This window comes from Piliocolobus tephrosceles, chromosome 1 (assembly GCF_002776525.5).
Source record: "Piliocolobus tephrosceles isolate RC106 chromosome 1, ASM277652v3, whole genome shotgun sequence".
Lineage (NCBI taxonomy): Eukaryota > Metazoa > Chordata > Mammalia > Primates > Cercopithecidae > Piliocolobus > Piliocolobus tephrosceles.
The window spans coordinates 107,501,542-107,515,528 of record NC_045434.1 but is presented as its reverse complement, the minus strand read 5'-3'; the positions used below and the strand labels follow the sequence as shown (position 1 = coordinate 107,515,528).

The window sequence follows — 13,987 nt, the reverse complement described above, 5'->3', positions numbered from 1 at the left end:
GACCATGAAAGATTATAGACAGAAGACATGAACTGAAGAGCAACTTAAATCCCTTATTTATACATAAGGAAATGGAGACTTTAATAAAGATTAAGCCTCTTGCTTAGAATAACAGTGAGTGTCAAGCCAGAATTTGAACTTAGTTTTACTGACTTTAAATTCAAAGTTCTTTGTATTATAATGTATAGTCCCTGAATTCATGGCACATTTCAAGGGAGATCTTTCCTCCCTTAATAAACTCTAATTTCTCTGAAGTCAGGTGCCATATGTTTTATTGATTTAGATACCCAGGCTCTCTCCTATAAGCTAGGGATTAAAAGAAGAGTAAACACTCAACACCTGGCCAGGTATAGTATTTCACACCTGTAATCCCAGCACTTTGGGAAGCCAAGGCAAATGGATTGCTTGAGCCCAAGAGTTTGAGACCAGCCTGGGCAACATGGCAAAACTCCATCTCTACAAAAAATTCAAAAATCTGGCCTGGTGTGGTGGCACACACCTGTAGTACCAGCTACTCAGGAGGCTAAGGTGGGAGGATCAGCTTAGCCCAGGAGGTCAAGTCTGCAGTGAGCAGTGATCACACCACTACACTCCAGCCTGGGCAACAGAATGAGACCCTGTCGCAAAAAAAGAAAAGAAAAGGAAAACAAACAAACAGAAATATTCAACACCTGTCTTTCAGGAGCTCCCAACTTAGCCAGGGAAATATATATATAATTTTAGTATAGTATGATAACGAAGATATAAACAATAGTGGTAGACAAAAGGGAGAAATTAAATCTGAATGTAGAAGGGCAAGAAAGGCTTCCTTGATGTTATTGAAGTTATGCTAGTCCTTAAGGAATAACAGCTGCCATTTGTTGAGATATTGAGTCACATATAGATTTGGATACTTTGTATAATCATATCATTTAAGTCTCAAAATAGCTCTGCAAGTTATTGATATTATTATCCCCATTTAGAGGCTTTGATGGCATTAAGTTAAAATTGTCTGATTCATCTATCTTAAGGTTATCCTTTCCACAGAGTCAGAAGCACTCAAGTTTGTGAGCCATGGAACCTCCTTCCTTGGACAGTATATAAGAGTTTGTGCTCATCTACATTGATTGCGCAGTTACCATTTGTCAAGCACCACTTCCTCTGCTTTCTGTGTGTCACATAGTTTAATCTCTGTGACAATCCCATGAATTTTAGGTACGACCAGCCCCATTTTAGAGACAAGACAGCTGAGGCTTACAAGTTTCAAACAAGATACCCAGGATCACTCAACTAAATCACAAATCTTGGATTTAAAGTCGAGACTGTTGATCTCAAAGACAGTTTCTTTGTGCCTTTATGATTTTTCACCTTTCTAAGCTTAATTTTGATAAGACTTACTTCTGACCAACTTTTAGTTGGCTTTAGCTGTTTTATTAATTCTTTCTAAAATTAGGTGTTATTTTTCCTTCCTCTTTATTGTTTGTACAACTTGGATGTCATCTGTTGTATGCCAGTTTTCAAGTTTTGCCCTCAGAAGCCAATCTTATTCTAGTTCTGGGGATTAGGGCATGGGATAGCTAACCAGAAACATCTCAGTGTTTGACATAAAAATGAAAACGGTACATTTCATATTATCATCAAGTACCTGTCCAAGTACTCAGTCATTAGAGAAATATTCTTATCTACAATCTGGTAGGCAACACTAGTGGACGGTGTTAGTCAACTTCTATAATTGAACGGGTATTGTATATGTCAATTAAATAATTTTTAAAAGTAATATTTTGTTCAGAGACTGAACAAAATTCAAAGTTGCTACTTTGAATGTGAGAAGCTCAGTAATACAGAGGTGTCGCCATAAGTAGGCTGACTGGCCATCCTCTGAGAGGCCTCACAAAATGGCATTTACTGTGATCAATGCACTGCTGTCTGGAGTCTACTTCTCTACTTTGAGAAGCCCAAAAGAGCTGGATTTTTCGTTTCTTTATATCATGTGCTTTTTGCAAATAAAAGCAAATCTGGGAATAACATATCAAATAAGGTAGCTCCTCCTTTCCTGTCACTATTGCCAGGGCAGGCCTACCTCTTGAGAAAGCTGTTTACATACTACATAATCTGCATAACCATATAGAGCAACACCAAGAATCGCTCTTTTTTCTGATAAGTTTTAATATATACCTGTTAGAACACTCTGCTAAGAGGGGCAGCAGCAAATACACATAAGTAACTCTGGACGTGATACTAGTGCTAAGTGTGAAACAAGCTACCATTATTAATTCAAGTTAACAGGGAAATGCACAACAAAACCACAGAAAGAAACCACTCCATGTCCGCTAGAATGGGTACAACCAAAAGGACAGACAGGACAACTGTTGGCAACTATGTGGAGAAATTGAGGCCCTCCTATGTTGCTTGTGGAAATGTAAAATGGCAAGGCTGCTTTGGAAAAGTTTGGAAGTTTATCAAAATGATAAACATAATTACGATATATTCATAGTAACTGCTGGAATTCCACTCAGTATATACCCAAGGTGAATGAAAATATGTCCACACAAAACTTGTATGTGAGTGTTCATATCAACGTTATTCATAATAGCCAAAAAGTGGAAATAACCCGATGTCCATCAACTAATGAATGGATAAACAAAATGTGATATTTATCCATACAGTGGTATATTATTTGGCAATAATGTAATTTATCTTTAGTAAAACATTTAATTTAATATTTATTATATATTAATAATAAAGAGCAGTAAAGTACTGACATATGCTACAATACAGATGAACCTCAAAAACACTGTCAATTGAAAGAAACCATTCAAAACACCACATATTGTCTGATTCTGTTTATATGAAATGCCTGTATTGGGCACGTCTATACATGGATAGTAGATTCGTGGCTTCCTAAGGCTGGGATATGGACGTGGGTTGGGGAAAAATTGGATAATGACTGCTAATGGGAATGGAGATTTCCTTTGAGGAGGGAAGAAAATGTTCTAAAATTAGATTATGCTGATAGTTGGATGACATTGAATTGTATACTTGAAAGAGCTGAATTCTATGGTAAGTGAATTATATCTCAATAAATTTGTTAAAAAATAGATAATGGCAGAACATTTAAAGTCTTTTTTTTACAGTTAATTTAATACTTAGTAAATTATAAACCTGTACAGTTTGATTCTCTCAGTTTTTGTCACTTCCTTAATGGCACTCATGGTTGAGGAGAAGAGAGAAGAGGTTCTGGAAGGAAGTTGTTATTTGTAGATGTGAATCACTAGGGTCATCTAACCCCTAAAAATGGGCATTTCAAAAGAAGTATGTATTTTTCTTCCTGAATTATCTACTAAACACGAGTGAAAGGCATAGAAATATGAAGCTATTTACTGATAGTAAAAAGATTCACTCCTTCCATCAGTTATAAATTAAAGACTGCAGAAAGCCTGAACTGTGAATTATAAAAATTCTCAATATACTCTCTTTCATAAGTTTGTGACACATGACCTCATCCTCCTGGTATAGTGCTTTGCACATAAAACTCAGTAGATGCTGAGTTTTATAGTACAGTTGAATAGTATCCAAACTTTCAGCAATTGAGTACTAAAGGTTGTGTCATTTTAACTTCATATAATGGACTCTGGGTTGAAAGTAAGTGCAGACAAGGCAATGAGAAAGAGAGAAAGTTGAGAATAACGTTAAGTTATATAAAAAAAGATTGACTTTGAGTGCTATATTCATTGTAATTATTTTTGTTCTCAAACCCACTTCTCATTTTGGCACAGATATGGAAAAATCACACTTCACAAGAGATCCATCCCAACTTAAAGGTGTCCTTGTTCGAGCATCACTGAAAAAAAGCACAATGGGATTTGGTTTTACCATTATTGGCGGAGATAGACCTGATGAGTTCCTACAAGTGAAAAATGTGCTGAAAGATGGTCCCGCAGCTCAGGATGGGAAAATTGCACCAGGTAACAAATTTTTCATAATTGTTTGAAGAGTAGTGATATTATAACAAAAATTATAGTGAAGAGATTTTATATATGTAGAGAGAAAGAATTAAATTATATAACTAAAGAGAGAGATTCCAGTATTAAAATAGCTTATCCTCTAATTAAAAAAAAAAAAAAGTTGTATGGGTATATATTTATGGGATACATGAGATATTATACTTTGATACAGGCATGCAATAAGTAATAACCACATCATAGAAAATGGGGTATACATCTCCTCAAGCATTTATCTTTTGTGTTAAAAACAACCCATTTATACTCTTTTAGTTATAAAATGTACAATTAAATTATTACTGACTGTAGTCACCTTATTGTGTTATCAAAAACTAGGTCTTACTCATTCTTTCTAGCGATATATTTTTTATACTCCTTAACCATCTCCACTTCCCTCTCACCCCCCGCCAACCCCAACTACCCTTCCCAGCCTCTGGTAATCATCCTTCTACTCTCTATCTCCCTTAGTTCAGTTGTTTTAATTTTAGTACCTGCAAAGAAATGGGAACATGCAAAGTTTGTGTTTCTTTGCCTGACTTATTTCACTTAACATAATGATCTTCATTTCCATCTGTGTCATTGCAAATGACAATATCTCATTCTTTTTATGGCTGAATAGTACTCCATTGTGTATATGTGCCATATTTTCTTTATCTAATTATCTGTTGATGGACATTTAGGTGACTTCTAAATCTTCGCTATTGTGAAAAGTGCTGTAACAATCATGGGAGTGCAGATATCTCTTCAATATACTGATTTCCTTTCTTGTGGGTATATACTAAGCAGTGGGATTGCTAGATTGTATGGTATCTCTATTTTTAGTGTTTTGAGAATCCTCCAAATTGTTTTCCATAGTGGTTGTACAAATTTACATTCCCAACAACAGTGTACAAAGGTTCCCTTTTCACCACACCCTCTCCAGTATTTGTTATTGCCTGTCTTTTTGGATAAAAGTCATTTTTAACTAGGGCAAGATGATACCTCATTGTGCTTTTGATTTGTATTTCTCTGATGATCAATGACCTGAGTACCTATTCATATACCTGTTTCTATGTCTTCTATGTCTTCTTCATGAGAAATGTCTGTTCCAATGTTTTGCCCATTTTTTATCAGATTATTACATTTTTCCTATAGAGTTGTTTGAGCTCCTTATGTATTCTAGTTATTAATCTCTTGTGAGATGGATAGTTTGCAAAGATTTTCTCCCATTCTGTGGGTTGTCTCTTCACTTGACTGACTGTTTCCTTTGCTATGCCGAAGCTTTTTAACTTGATGTGATCCTGTTTGTCCATTTTTGCTTTAATTGCCTGGGCTTGTGGAGTATCACTGAAGAAATTTTTGCCCAGACCAATGTCCTGGAGAGTTTCCCCAGTGTTTTCTTTTTCTAGTTTTATAGTTTGAAGTCTTAGATTTAAGTTTAATTCACCTTGATTTGATTTTTGTTTACAGCAGAGATAGAAGTCAAGTTTCATTCTTCTGTATGTGGATATCCAGTTTTCCTAGAACCATTGAAGAGACTGTCTTTTCTCCAATGTATGTTCTTGGCACCTTTCTTGAAAATGAGTTCATTGTAGGTGTATGGATTTCTCTATTCTGTTTCATTGGTCTATGTGTCTGTTTTTATGCCAATACCATCTTCCTTTAGTTACTATAGCTCTGTAGTATAATTTAAAGTCAGGTAATGTGATTCCTCCAGTTGTGTGTCCTTTTTCCTCAGGCTAGCTTTGGCTATTCTGGGTCTTTTGTGATTGCATGTAAATTTCAGGATTGTTTTTTCTATTTCTGTGAAGAATGTCATTGGTATTTTGATGGAGATTTGATAGAGATTGCATTGAATCTCTAGATTGCTTTGGGTAGTATTGAGAAGAATATTGATTCTTCCAACTATGAACATGAAATATCTTTTCATTTTTTGTGTCTTCTTCAGTTTCTTGCATCAGTATTTTATAATTTTTTATGTAGAGATCTTTCACTGCTTTAGTTAATTCCTAGGTATTTAATCTTATTTGTGGCTGTTGTGAATAGGATTACTTTTTTTATTTCTTTTTCAGATTGTTCACTGGCATATAGAAATGCTACTGATTTTTGTATGTTGATTTTGTATCCTGCAACTTTACTGAATTTGTTTATCAGTTCTAATAGTTTTTTTATGTGTGGAGTTGTTAAGTTTTTCCAAATACAAGATCTCATCATCTAAAAACAAGGATAATTTGACTTCTCCCTTTCCAATTTGTATGCCTGTTATTTCTTTCTCTTGCTGATTGCTTTAGCTAGAACTTCCAGTTCTGTGTTGAGTAACAGTGGTGAAAGTGGGCATCTTCATTTTCCAGATCTCAGAGGAAGTACTTTCAGTTTTTCCCCCATTCAGTATGATACTAGCTGTGGCTCTGTTGTATATATGGCTTTTATTATATTGAGGTATGTTTCTTATATACCCAGTTTTTTTAGAGTTTTATCATAAAGGGGTGTTGAATTTTATCAATTTTTTTCAGCATCAGTTGAAATGAATATAGTTTTTTGTTGTTGTTGTTTTTGTTTTGTTTTGTTTTTTAGACCCAGTCTCTGTCACCGAGGCTGGAGTGCAGTGGCGTGATCTCGGCTCACTGCAACCCCTACCTCCTGGGTACAAGTGATTCTCCTGCCTCAGCCTCCTGAGTAGCTGGGATTACAGGCACTCACCAGCATGCCCAGCTAATTTAGTATTTTTAGTAAAGATGGGGTTTCACCATGTTAGCCAGGCTGGTCTCAAACTCTTAACCTCAGGTGATCAACCCACCTCAAATGATTATAATTTTTATTCTTCATTCTGTTGATACCATGTATCACACTAATTATTTGCATATGTTGTACCATCCTTGCATTCATGGGATAAATCCCACTTGGTCATGATGAATGATCTTTTTAATGTATTGTCACATTCGACTTGCTAATATTTTGTTGAGGAGTTTTACATCAGTGTGTTTATCAGAAATACTGGCCTGCGGTTTTCTTTTTTTGATACGTCTTTGGTTTGGATAACAGGGTAATACTGGCATCATAGAATGAGTTTGGAAATATTCTTCCCTTTGTTTTTCAGAATAGTTTGAGTAGGAATTGTATTACTCCTTCTTTAAATGCTTGGTAGAATTCAGCAGTAAAGCCATCAGATCCTGGGCTTTTCTTTACTGGGAGACTTTTTATTAGTCACTTGTCATTGATCTGTTCAGGTTTTAAATTTCTTTGTGGTTTGATCTGGGTAAGTTGTGTGTGTCTAGGAATTTATCCATTTCTGCTAGGTTTTCCAACTTGTTGGCATATAGTTGCTCATAATAGTCTCTAACAATCCTTTGAATTTCTGCAGCATCAATTGTAATGTCTGCTGTTTCATCTCTGATTTTATTGATTTGGATCTTCTCTCTTTTTTTCTGTTAGTCTAAGGTTTGTTAATTGTCTTTTCAGGAAACCAACTTTTTGTTTCATTGATCTTTTGTGTTGTTTTCTTCATTTCAAATTCATTTATTTCTACTCTTTCTGCTTTTCTTCTATTAATCTAGAGTTTAATTTGCTCTTTTCTAGTTCTTTAAGATGCATCATTAGGTTATTTATTTGAAGTTTTTCTTTTTATATATATATATATAGGCACTTATAGCTATAAATTTCCCTCTTAGTACTGCTTTTGCTGTATCCCATAGGTTTTGGTGTGTTTTGTTTCCATTATTATTTGTTTCAAGAAATTTTTCCAATTTCCTTCTTAATTCCTTTATTGACTCACTGGTCATTCAGGAACCTATTGTTTAATTCCCATGTGTTTGTATAGTTTCCAAAATTCCCCTTGTTATTAATTTCTGATTTTATTCCATAGCAGTCAGAGAAGATACTTGATATCATTTTAATTTTTTAGAATGTTTTAAGACTTGTTCTGTAACCTAACATATGGTCTATTCTTGAGAATGATGCTGTGCTGAGGAGAATAATATATATTCTGCAGCCATTGGATGAAATATTCTATAAATATCTATTAGGTCCATTTGGTCTGTAGTGCAGATTAGGTCTGATGTTTCCTTGTTGATTTTTCTCTCTAGAAGACCTAATGCTGAAAGTGGAATGTTGAAGTCTCCTGCTATTATTGTGTTGAGGTATATTTCTCTCTCTTTAGCTCTAATAATATATATCATATATTATATAATAAATATATATAATATGTAATTGTAATAGATAATAAAATACCTCTCTCTTTAGCTCTAGTAAAGCAAATAACACTTGCTTTATGTATCTGGGTACTCCAGTGTTGGATGCATATGTATTTACAATTGTTATATCCTCTTGCTGAATTGACCCCTTTATTATTACATAATGGTCTTTTTGTCTCTTCTTGCAGTTTTTGTCTTGTAATCTATTTTGTCTGATATAAGTGTAGCTACTCCTACTGGTTTTTGGTTTTCACTGGCATGGAATGTCTTTTTCTAGTCCTTTATTTGCAGTCTATGTGTACCTTTACAGGTGCCATGTTTCTTCTAGGCAACAGATCATCAAGTCTTGCTTTCTTCATTCACTCATCCTCTCTATGTCTTTTGATTGGAGACTTTAGTCCATATGGATTCAATGTTATTAATGATGATCAATAAGGACTTATTCCTGCTATTTTGTTATTTGTTTTCTGATTGTTTTGTGATCTTCTCTTCCTTCTTTCCTTCCTTCCTGTCTCCCTTTTAGTGAAGGTGATTTTATCTGTGGTATGATTTAATTTCTTGCTTTTTATTTTTGGTGTATCCATTGTGTGTTTTTTTATTTGAGGTTACCAGGAGGCTTGAAAATACTATATTATAACTCATAATTACAAACTGATGACAAATTAACACTGATTATATAAACAAAGAAGCAAACAAGCAAAAAGAAAATGAATAAAAACTCTACAATTTAACTTCATCCCTTCCTTTTTAATTTTTTGTTGTTTCTCTTTATGTCTTATTGTACTGTCTTTGTCTTGAAAATTTGTTCTAGTTATTATTTTGATAGGTTTATTGTTTAGTCTTTCTACTTAAGAGTATTTTACATACCACAATTACAGTTTAATATTCTGTGTTTTTCTGTGTGCTATTACCAGTGAGTTTTGTACCTTCAGATAATTTCTTATTGCTCATTAATGTCCTTTTCTTTCATATTGAAGAACCCCCTTTAGCATTTCTTACAGGACAGATCTAGTGTTCATGAAATCCCTTAGCTTTTGTTGTCTGAAAGGTCTTTATTTCTCCTTCATGCTTAAAGGATATTTTCACCAGATATACTATTACAGGGGTAAAAGGTTTCTTCCTTGAGCATTTTAAATATGTCATGCCACTCTCTCCTGCCCTGTAAGGTTTCCACTGAAAAGTCTGCTCTTAGACATATTGGAACTCCTTTGTATGTTATTTGTTTCTTTTCTCTTACTGCTCTTAGGATCCTTTCTTTATCTTTGACCTTTGGGAGTTTGATTTTTAAATGCCTTGGTGTAGTCCTCTTTGGGTTGGTGCTCTATCTGCCTGGTGCTCTATAACCTTCATGTGCTTGGTATCTTTCTGTAGGTTTGGGAAGTCCTCTGATATTATCCTTTTGAATAAACTGTTTACCCCATTTTTTCTGTACCTCCTCTTTTGGGCCGATAACTCTTAGAATTGCCCTTTTGAAGCTATTTTCTAGATACTGTAGGTGTGCTTTATTGTTTTTTATTCTTTTTCTTGTCTCCTTTGTATGTTTTCAAATAGGCTGTCTTCAAGCTCAGTAATTCTTCTGCTTGATCGATTCTACTATTAAGAGACTCTGATGCATTGTTTAGCATGTCAGTTGTATTTTTCAACTCCAGATTTCTGTTTGATTCATTTTAATTATTTCAGTCTCTGTTAAATTTATGTGACAGGATTCTGAATTTATTCTGTTATCTTGATTTTTTTTTGTTGTTCTTGTTGTTTTCTCAAAACAACTATTTTTAATTTTCTATCTGAAAGGTCACGTATCTCTGTGTCTCAAGGATTGGTCCCTAGTGCCTTATTTGGGTCATTTGGTAAGACCATGTTTTCTTGGATGGTCTTGATGCTTGTAGATGTTTGTTGGTGTCTGGGCATTGAAGAGTTAGGCATTTATTATAGTCTTTGCAGGCTGGGTTTGTTTGTGCCCATCCTTGTTGGGAAGGCTTTCCAGGTATTCAAAGGAACTTGGGTCCTAAACCCGATAACACTGTGGTTCCTGCAGACTCATATAAGGACCACCTTGGTATTCTTGGATACGATCCAGAATAATTATCTGGATTAATAGGCAGAGACTCTTCTTCTTTTCCCTTATGTTCTTCCAAACAAACAAAGTCTCTCTATCTTTCTCTCTCACTCTCTCTCTCTCTCTCTCTGTCTCTCTCTTGCTCTCTCTCGATGCTGAGCCTCCTGGAACTGGGGGTTGGGAGACATAAACATCCCTGTGGCCACCACCACTGGGACTATGCTGGGTGAGACATGAAACCAGCACAGCACTGGATCTTGCCCACAGCCAGCTGTAACCAATACCTGGCTGCCACCTAAATTCACTCAAGGCCCTGGGGCCCTATGATCAGCTGGTGGCAAAGTGAGCTAGGTTCGTGTCCCTCTCTTCAGGATGGTGAGCTCTCCCAAGCCCCGGGTGGATTCAGAGATACTGTCTGGGAGCCAGGGATTGAAGTCAAAAACCTTAGAAATGTACCTGGTATTCTGTTCTACTGTGGGTAAGCTGGCATTCAAACCACAAGATACAATTCTTCCCATTCTTCACTTTCCACAGACAGAGGAACCTCTCCCTGTGGCCACCAACACTGGCCTATATGGGGGTGTGGGGGTGTTGCCAGGCCACTGCTAATGTTCACCTAAAGCACAACCACTCTTCAGTCAGTTTGTGATGAGTGCTGTCAGGCCTGGGACTCACCCTTCAGGGCAGTGGGCTCTTCTCTGATCCAGGCCAGGTCCAGAAGTGCTGAGCCAGAGCCTAGGCCTGGACTCAGGGACCTCAAGAGCCTGCTTGGTGGTCTACCCTACTGTGGTTGAGCTGGTACCTAAGCTGCAAGACAGAGTCACCTTTACCTTTCCCCCTACTTTTCTCAAGCAGCAGTGTTTCACCATAGTTACCACAGCAGGGAATGTGCTGGGTCACGCCTAAAGCCAGCATGTCTCAGAGCCCATTGTCCGTGGTGTATTTATTACCTGAGTATTGTTATTGGTTATTCAGGGCCCAAGGGCTCTTGAGTAGGCAGGTGATGAAATCTGCCAGGTCTTTGCTGTGACAGGGCAGCACTGAGTTCAATGAAGAGTCCCTTAGCCACTGTACTCTCCCTCTCCCAAGCACGTAGATTTCTCCATACCAGGTGGCCACTGCCAGGAGGTAAGGGAGAGGTGGCATAAGCACTCCCTTAGCTGCCTTGGCTGGCGTCTCATAGGTTGCAGTCAGGTGTCTCTGATCCCAGCTCAGCACTAGGACTTGCCTAGGAATTGCAGTCCTTGTGGCCTAGACTGCCCCTCTTCACTCAGGGCCCCAGAGCACTACAGCCCCCAGTGGAGAGGCTTGCCGGAACTCAGTCTCCAACCACTGGGATGGGCAGTTCCCCTCTGGCTAGGGCCGGCCCAAATGTTCCCTTTGTTGGCATATATCAACTGATTACAGCCTGGTTCTGCTTTCCACTGTGACAGGGCAGCACTGAGTTCAATGCAAATCCTCACAATCCGCTGTGCTCACCCTCTCCCAAGCATACAGATTCTCTCTGCCACTGCAGGGAGGATGGGGGAGGGGTAGCACTGGCAATTCCAGACTGCTTTTCCTATCCTCTTCAGTGTCTCTTTCAGTGATATGAAGTCCAAAGCAGACACTGTGATTGCTCACCTGCTTTTTGTCTCTTGTAACAGTACTTTTAGTATGTAATTAGTTGTTAAATTTTGGTGTTTCTGTGGGGGCAGGGGGATGAGTAGTGTAGGCTTCTATCCTACCACCTTGCTCTGCCCTCCGTCACCATCTATCCTCTAAACTAAATGCCTATTATATTTGATGGTGGGCCATTTTACAAACAGGTGAAAACTGTTGGAGAAAACATTAAGTTCATTAATATTTTGAAATATTTTATATAATTTTGAGATAATTCTTTTACTGTATAATACTAAAGATTTATTAATCATCTCAGAAAACTATTTGTTTGATTTTCTTGAATTATAAAGGATACTTTTGGAGTTAGCATTTACCTATAATCTAATTTGAAAAAAGGTCATTTGTGGTATTTATCATGGTATCAAATTGTTCAATCTTGCAGTTTTTTCCAAGTTTGTTTTCTTCCTTAATCTTACTGGTTATTAAATTGAACTCCTATGTTAAGAATTATAGACATAAATATTACCATTTTTACAAAGTTGTGTAAGCTTGTCTTTTCTGTAGTTTCCTAAAGCCTTTACTTGGTAATTGCTGGATATTTTAATATGGCTGGCAGTGTTTGTGGCTCAGGCACTTGGAGAAAGTTGAAGACTAGTTTCTGATTGTGGGGGGAAGTTTAAGCATTGTTTTCCAGAAAGATTTTAGTATTATACTGAGGTTGCTTTTTGCAGTGTTTGCTAGACTTTTCTAATCCTCTCTTATTTCACATACCATGAAAATATGGACCAACATTCGGATGGTTGAATTGTCATAGTATTTTTTGATCTCTCATATTATGCTTTCCCATTGAGGTAACAAAAACTTAAAACAAGAAAACTTAAAATAATCAAAAGTTATACTTGTAAAGAAAATTATTTTTATTCTGCTTTATTACTTTATAAAGTTAACAAACTTTAGAGATTAAAATTAATAGTAAGGTTCTTTTGTCTTCAGTTTTGACCTGTTCAACATTTTGTCCATGAAACACGTGTTAGCTATTGTGTATGCTGTCAGGATTTCAAAATATAGTTTCATATTTGTCTAATATGCTTATCTAATTTGCATGACAATACATTTCCATGAAAATTCTGGGAGCTTTAATACCAGATTGAGTTTCTTAAAACCTATCAGAACAAATTAAAGCACCTTTATTTGGCAATAACCTTTTAAATAAAGGTTATTTATTTAAATAAAGGTTGAAAATAATCATATTCAAATAAAAGCAAATTGATGAGACAACAGGGGTCAAATTTTAAGTCAAGATTTTGTTAAAAAATACCCAACTGATGACCGTCGAGTGGTAATGATTCTACAACCAAAATGGTCATACTAAGGTAAAATCAGGAAAGCAAAACCAACTTTTAAAGGGATTTATTAAACTGACTTTTCAGTGTCTTCAATAATGCATTGTTTGCCTCTGCTGAATTTTTTGTTGCTTGTTTCACCTTTTGAAATCTGATTTATAAATCAAATTCAAAATTGCTGCCAGAAAACGGTACTATAAGAAAATACATTCATAAATTAACATCATTCTAATCTTCAGTTCAATATTTCTTAAAGTAGAATGAATTTTTAAAGTACATTGTAATCAATGGCTTTTGTTTTGTTTAGTTTTTTTTTTTTTTTTTTTTTTTGAGACCGAGTCTCACTCTTGTCGCCCAGGCTGGAGTGCGATGGCAGAATCTCAACTCATTGCAACCTCCGCCTCCTGGGTTCAAGTGATACTCCTGCTTCAGCCTCCCAAGTAGCTGGGATTACAGGCGCATGCCACCACGCCTGGCTAATTTTTTTTTTTTTTTTTTTTTGAGATGGAGTTTTACTCTTGTTGCCCAGGCTGGAGTGCAGTGGCGTGATCTTGGCTCACTGCAACCTCTGCCTCCCAGGTTCAAGCTATTCTCCTGCCTCAGCCTCCTGAGTAGCTGGGATTATAGGCGTGCACCACCACACCCAGCTAATTTTTTGTATTTTTAGTAGAGACAGGGTTTCATCATGTTGGTCAGGCTGGTCTCGAACTCCTGACCTCAGGTGATCCACCTGCCTCAGCCTCCTAAAGTGCAGGGATTACAGGCGTGAGCCACCGCATCTGGCCTAATTTTTTAATATTTTAGGAGAGATGGGGTTTCGCCATGTTAGCCAGGCTG

General features: G+C 36.6%; 1 protein-coding gene across 1 annotated transcript in view; it reads left to right on the top strand.

The window, feature by feature from the left end:
- The window catches only part of MAGI3 (membrane associated guanylate kinase, WW and PDZ domain containing 3), a 290,328-nt gene that overhangs the window by 229,821 nt on the left and 46,520 nt on the right, over positions 1-13,987 (top strand). Inside the window, exon 9 of the mRNA XM_026456708.2 lies at positions 3,756-3,944. Coding sequence (XP_026312493.1) covers positions 3,756-3,944 — 189 coding nt within the window. The remainder of the gene's footprint in view (positions 1-3,755; positions 3,945-13,987) is intronic.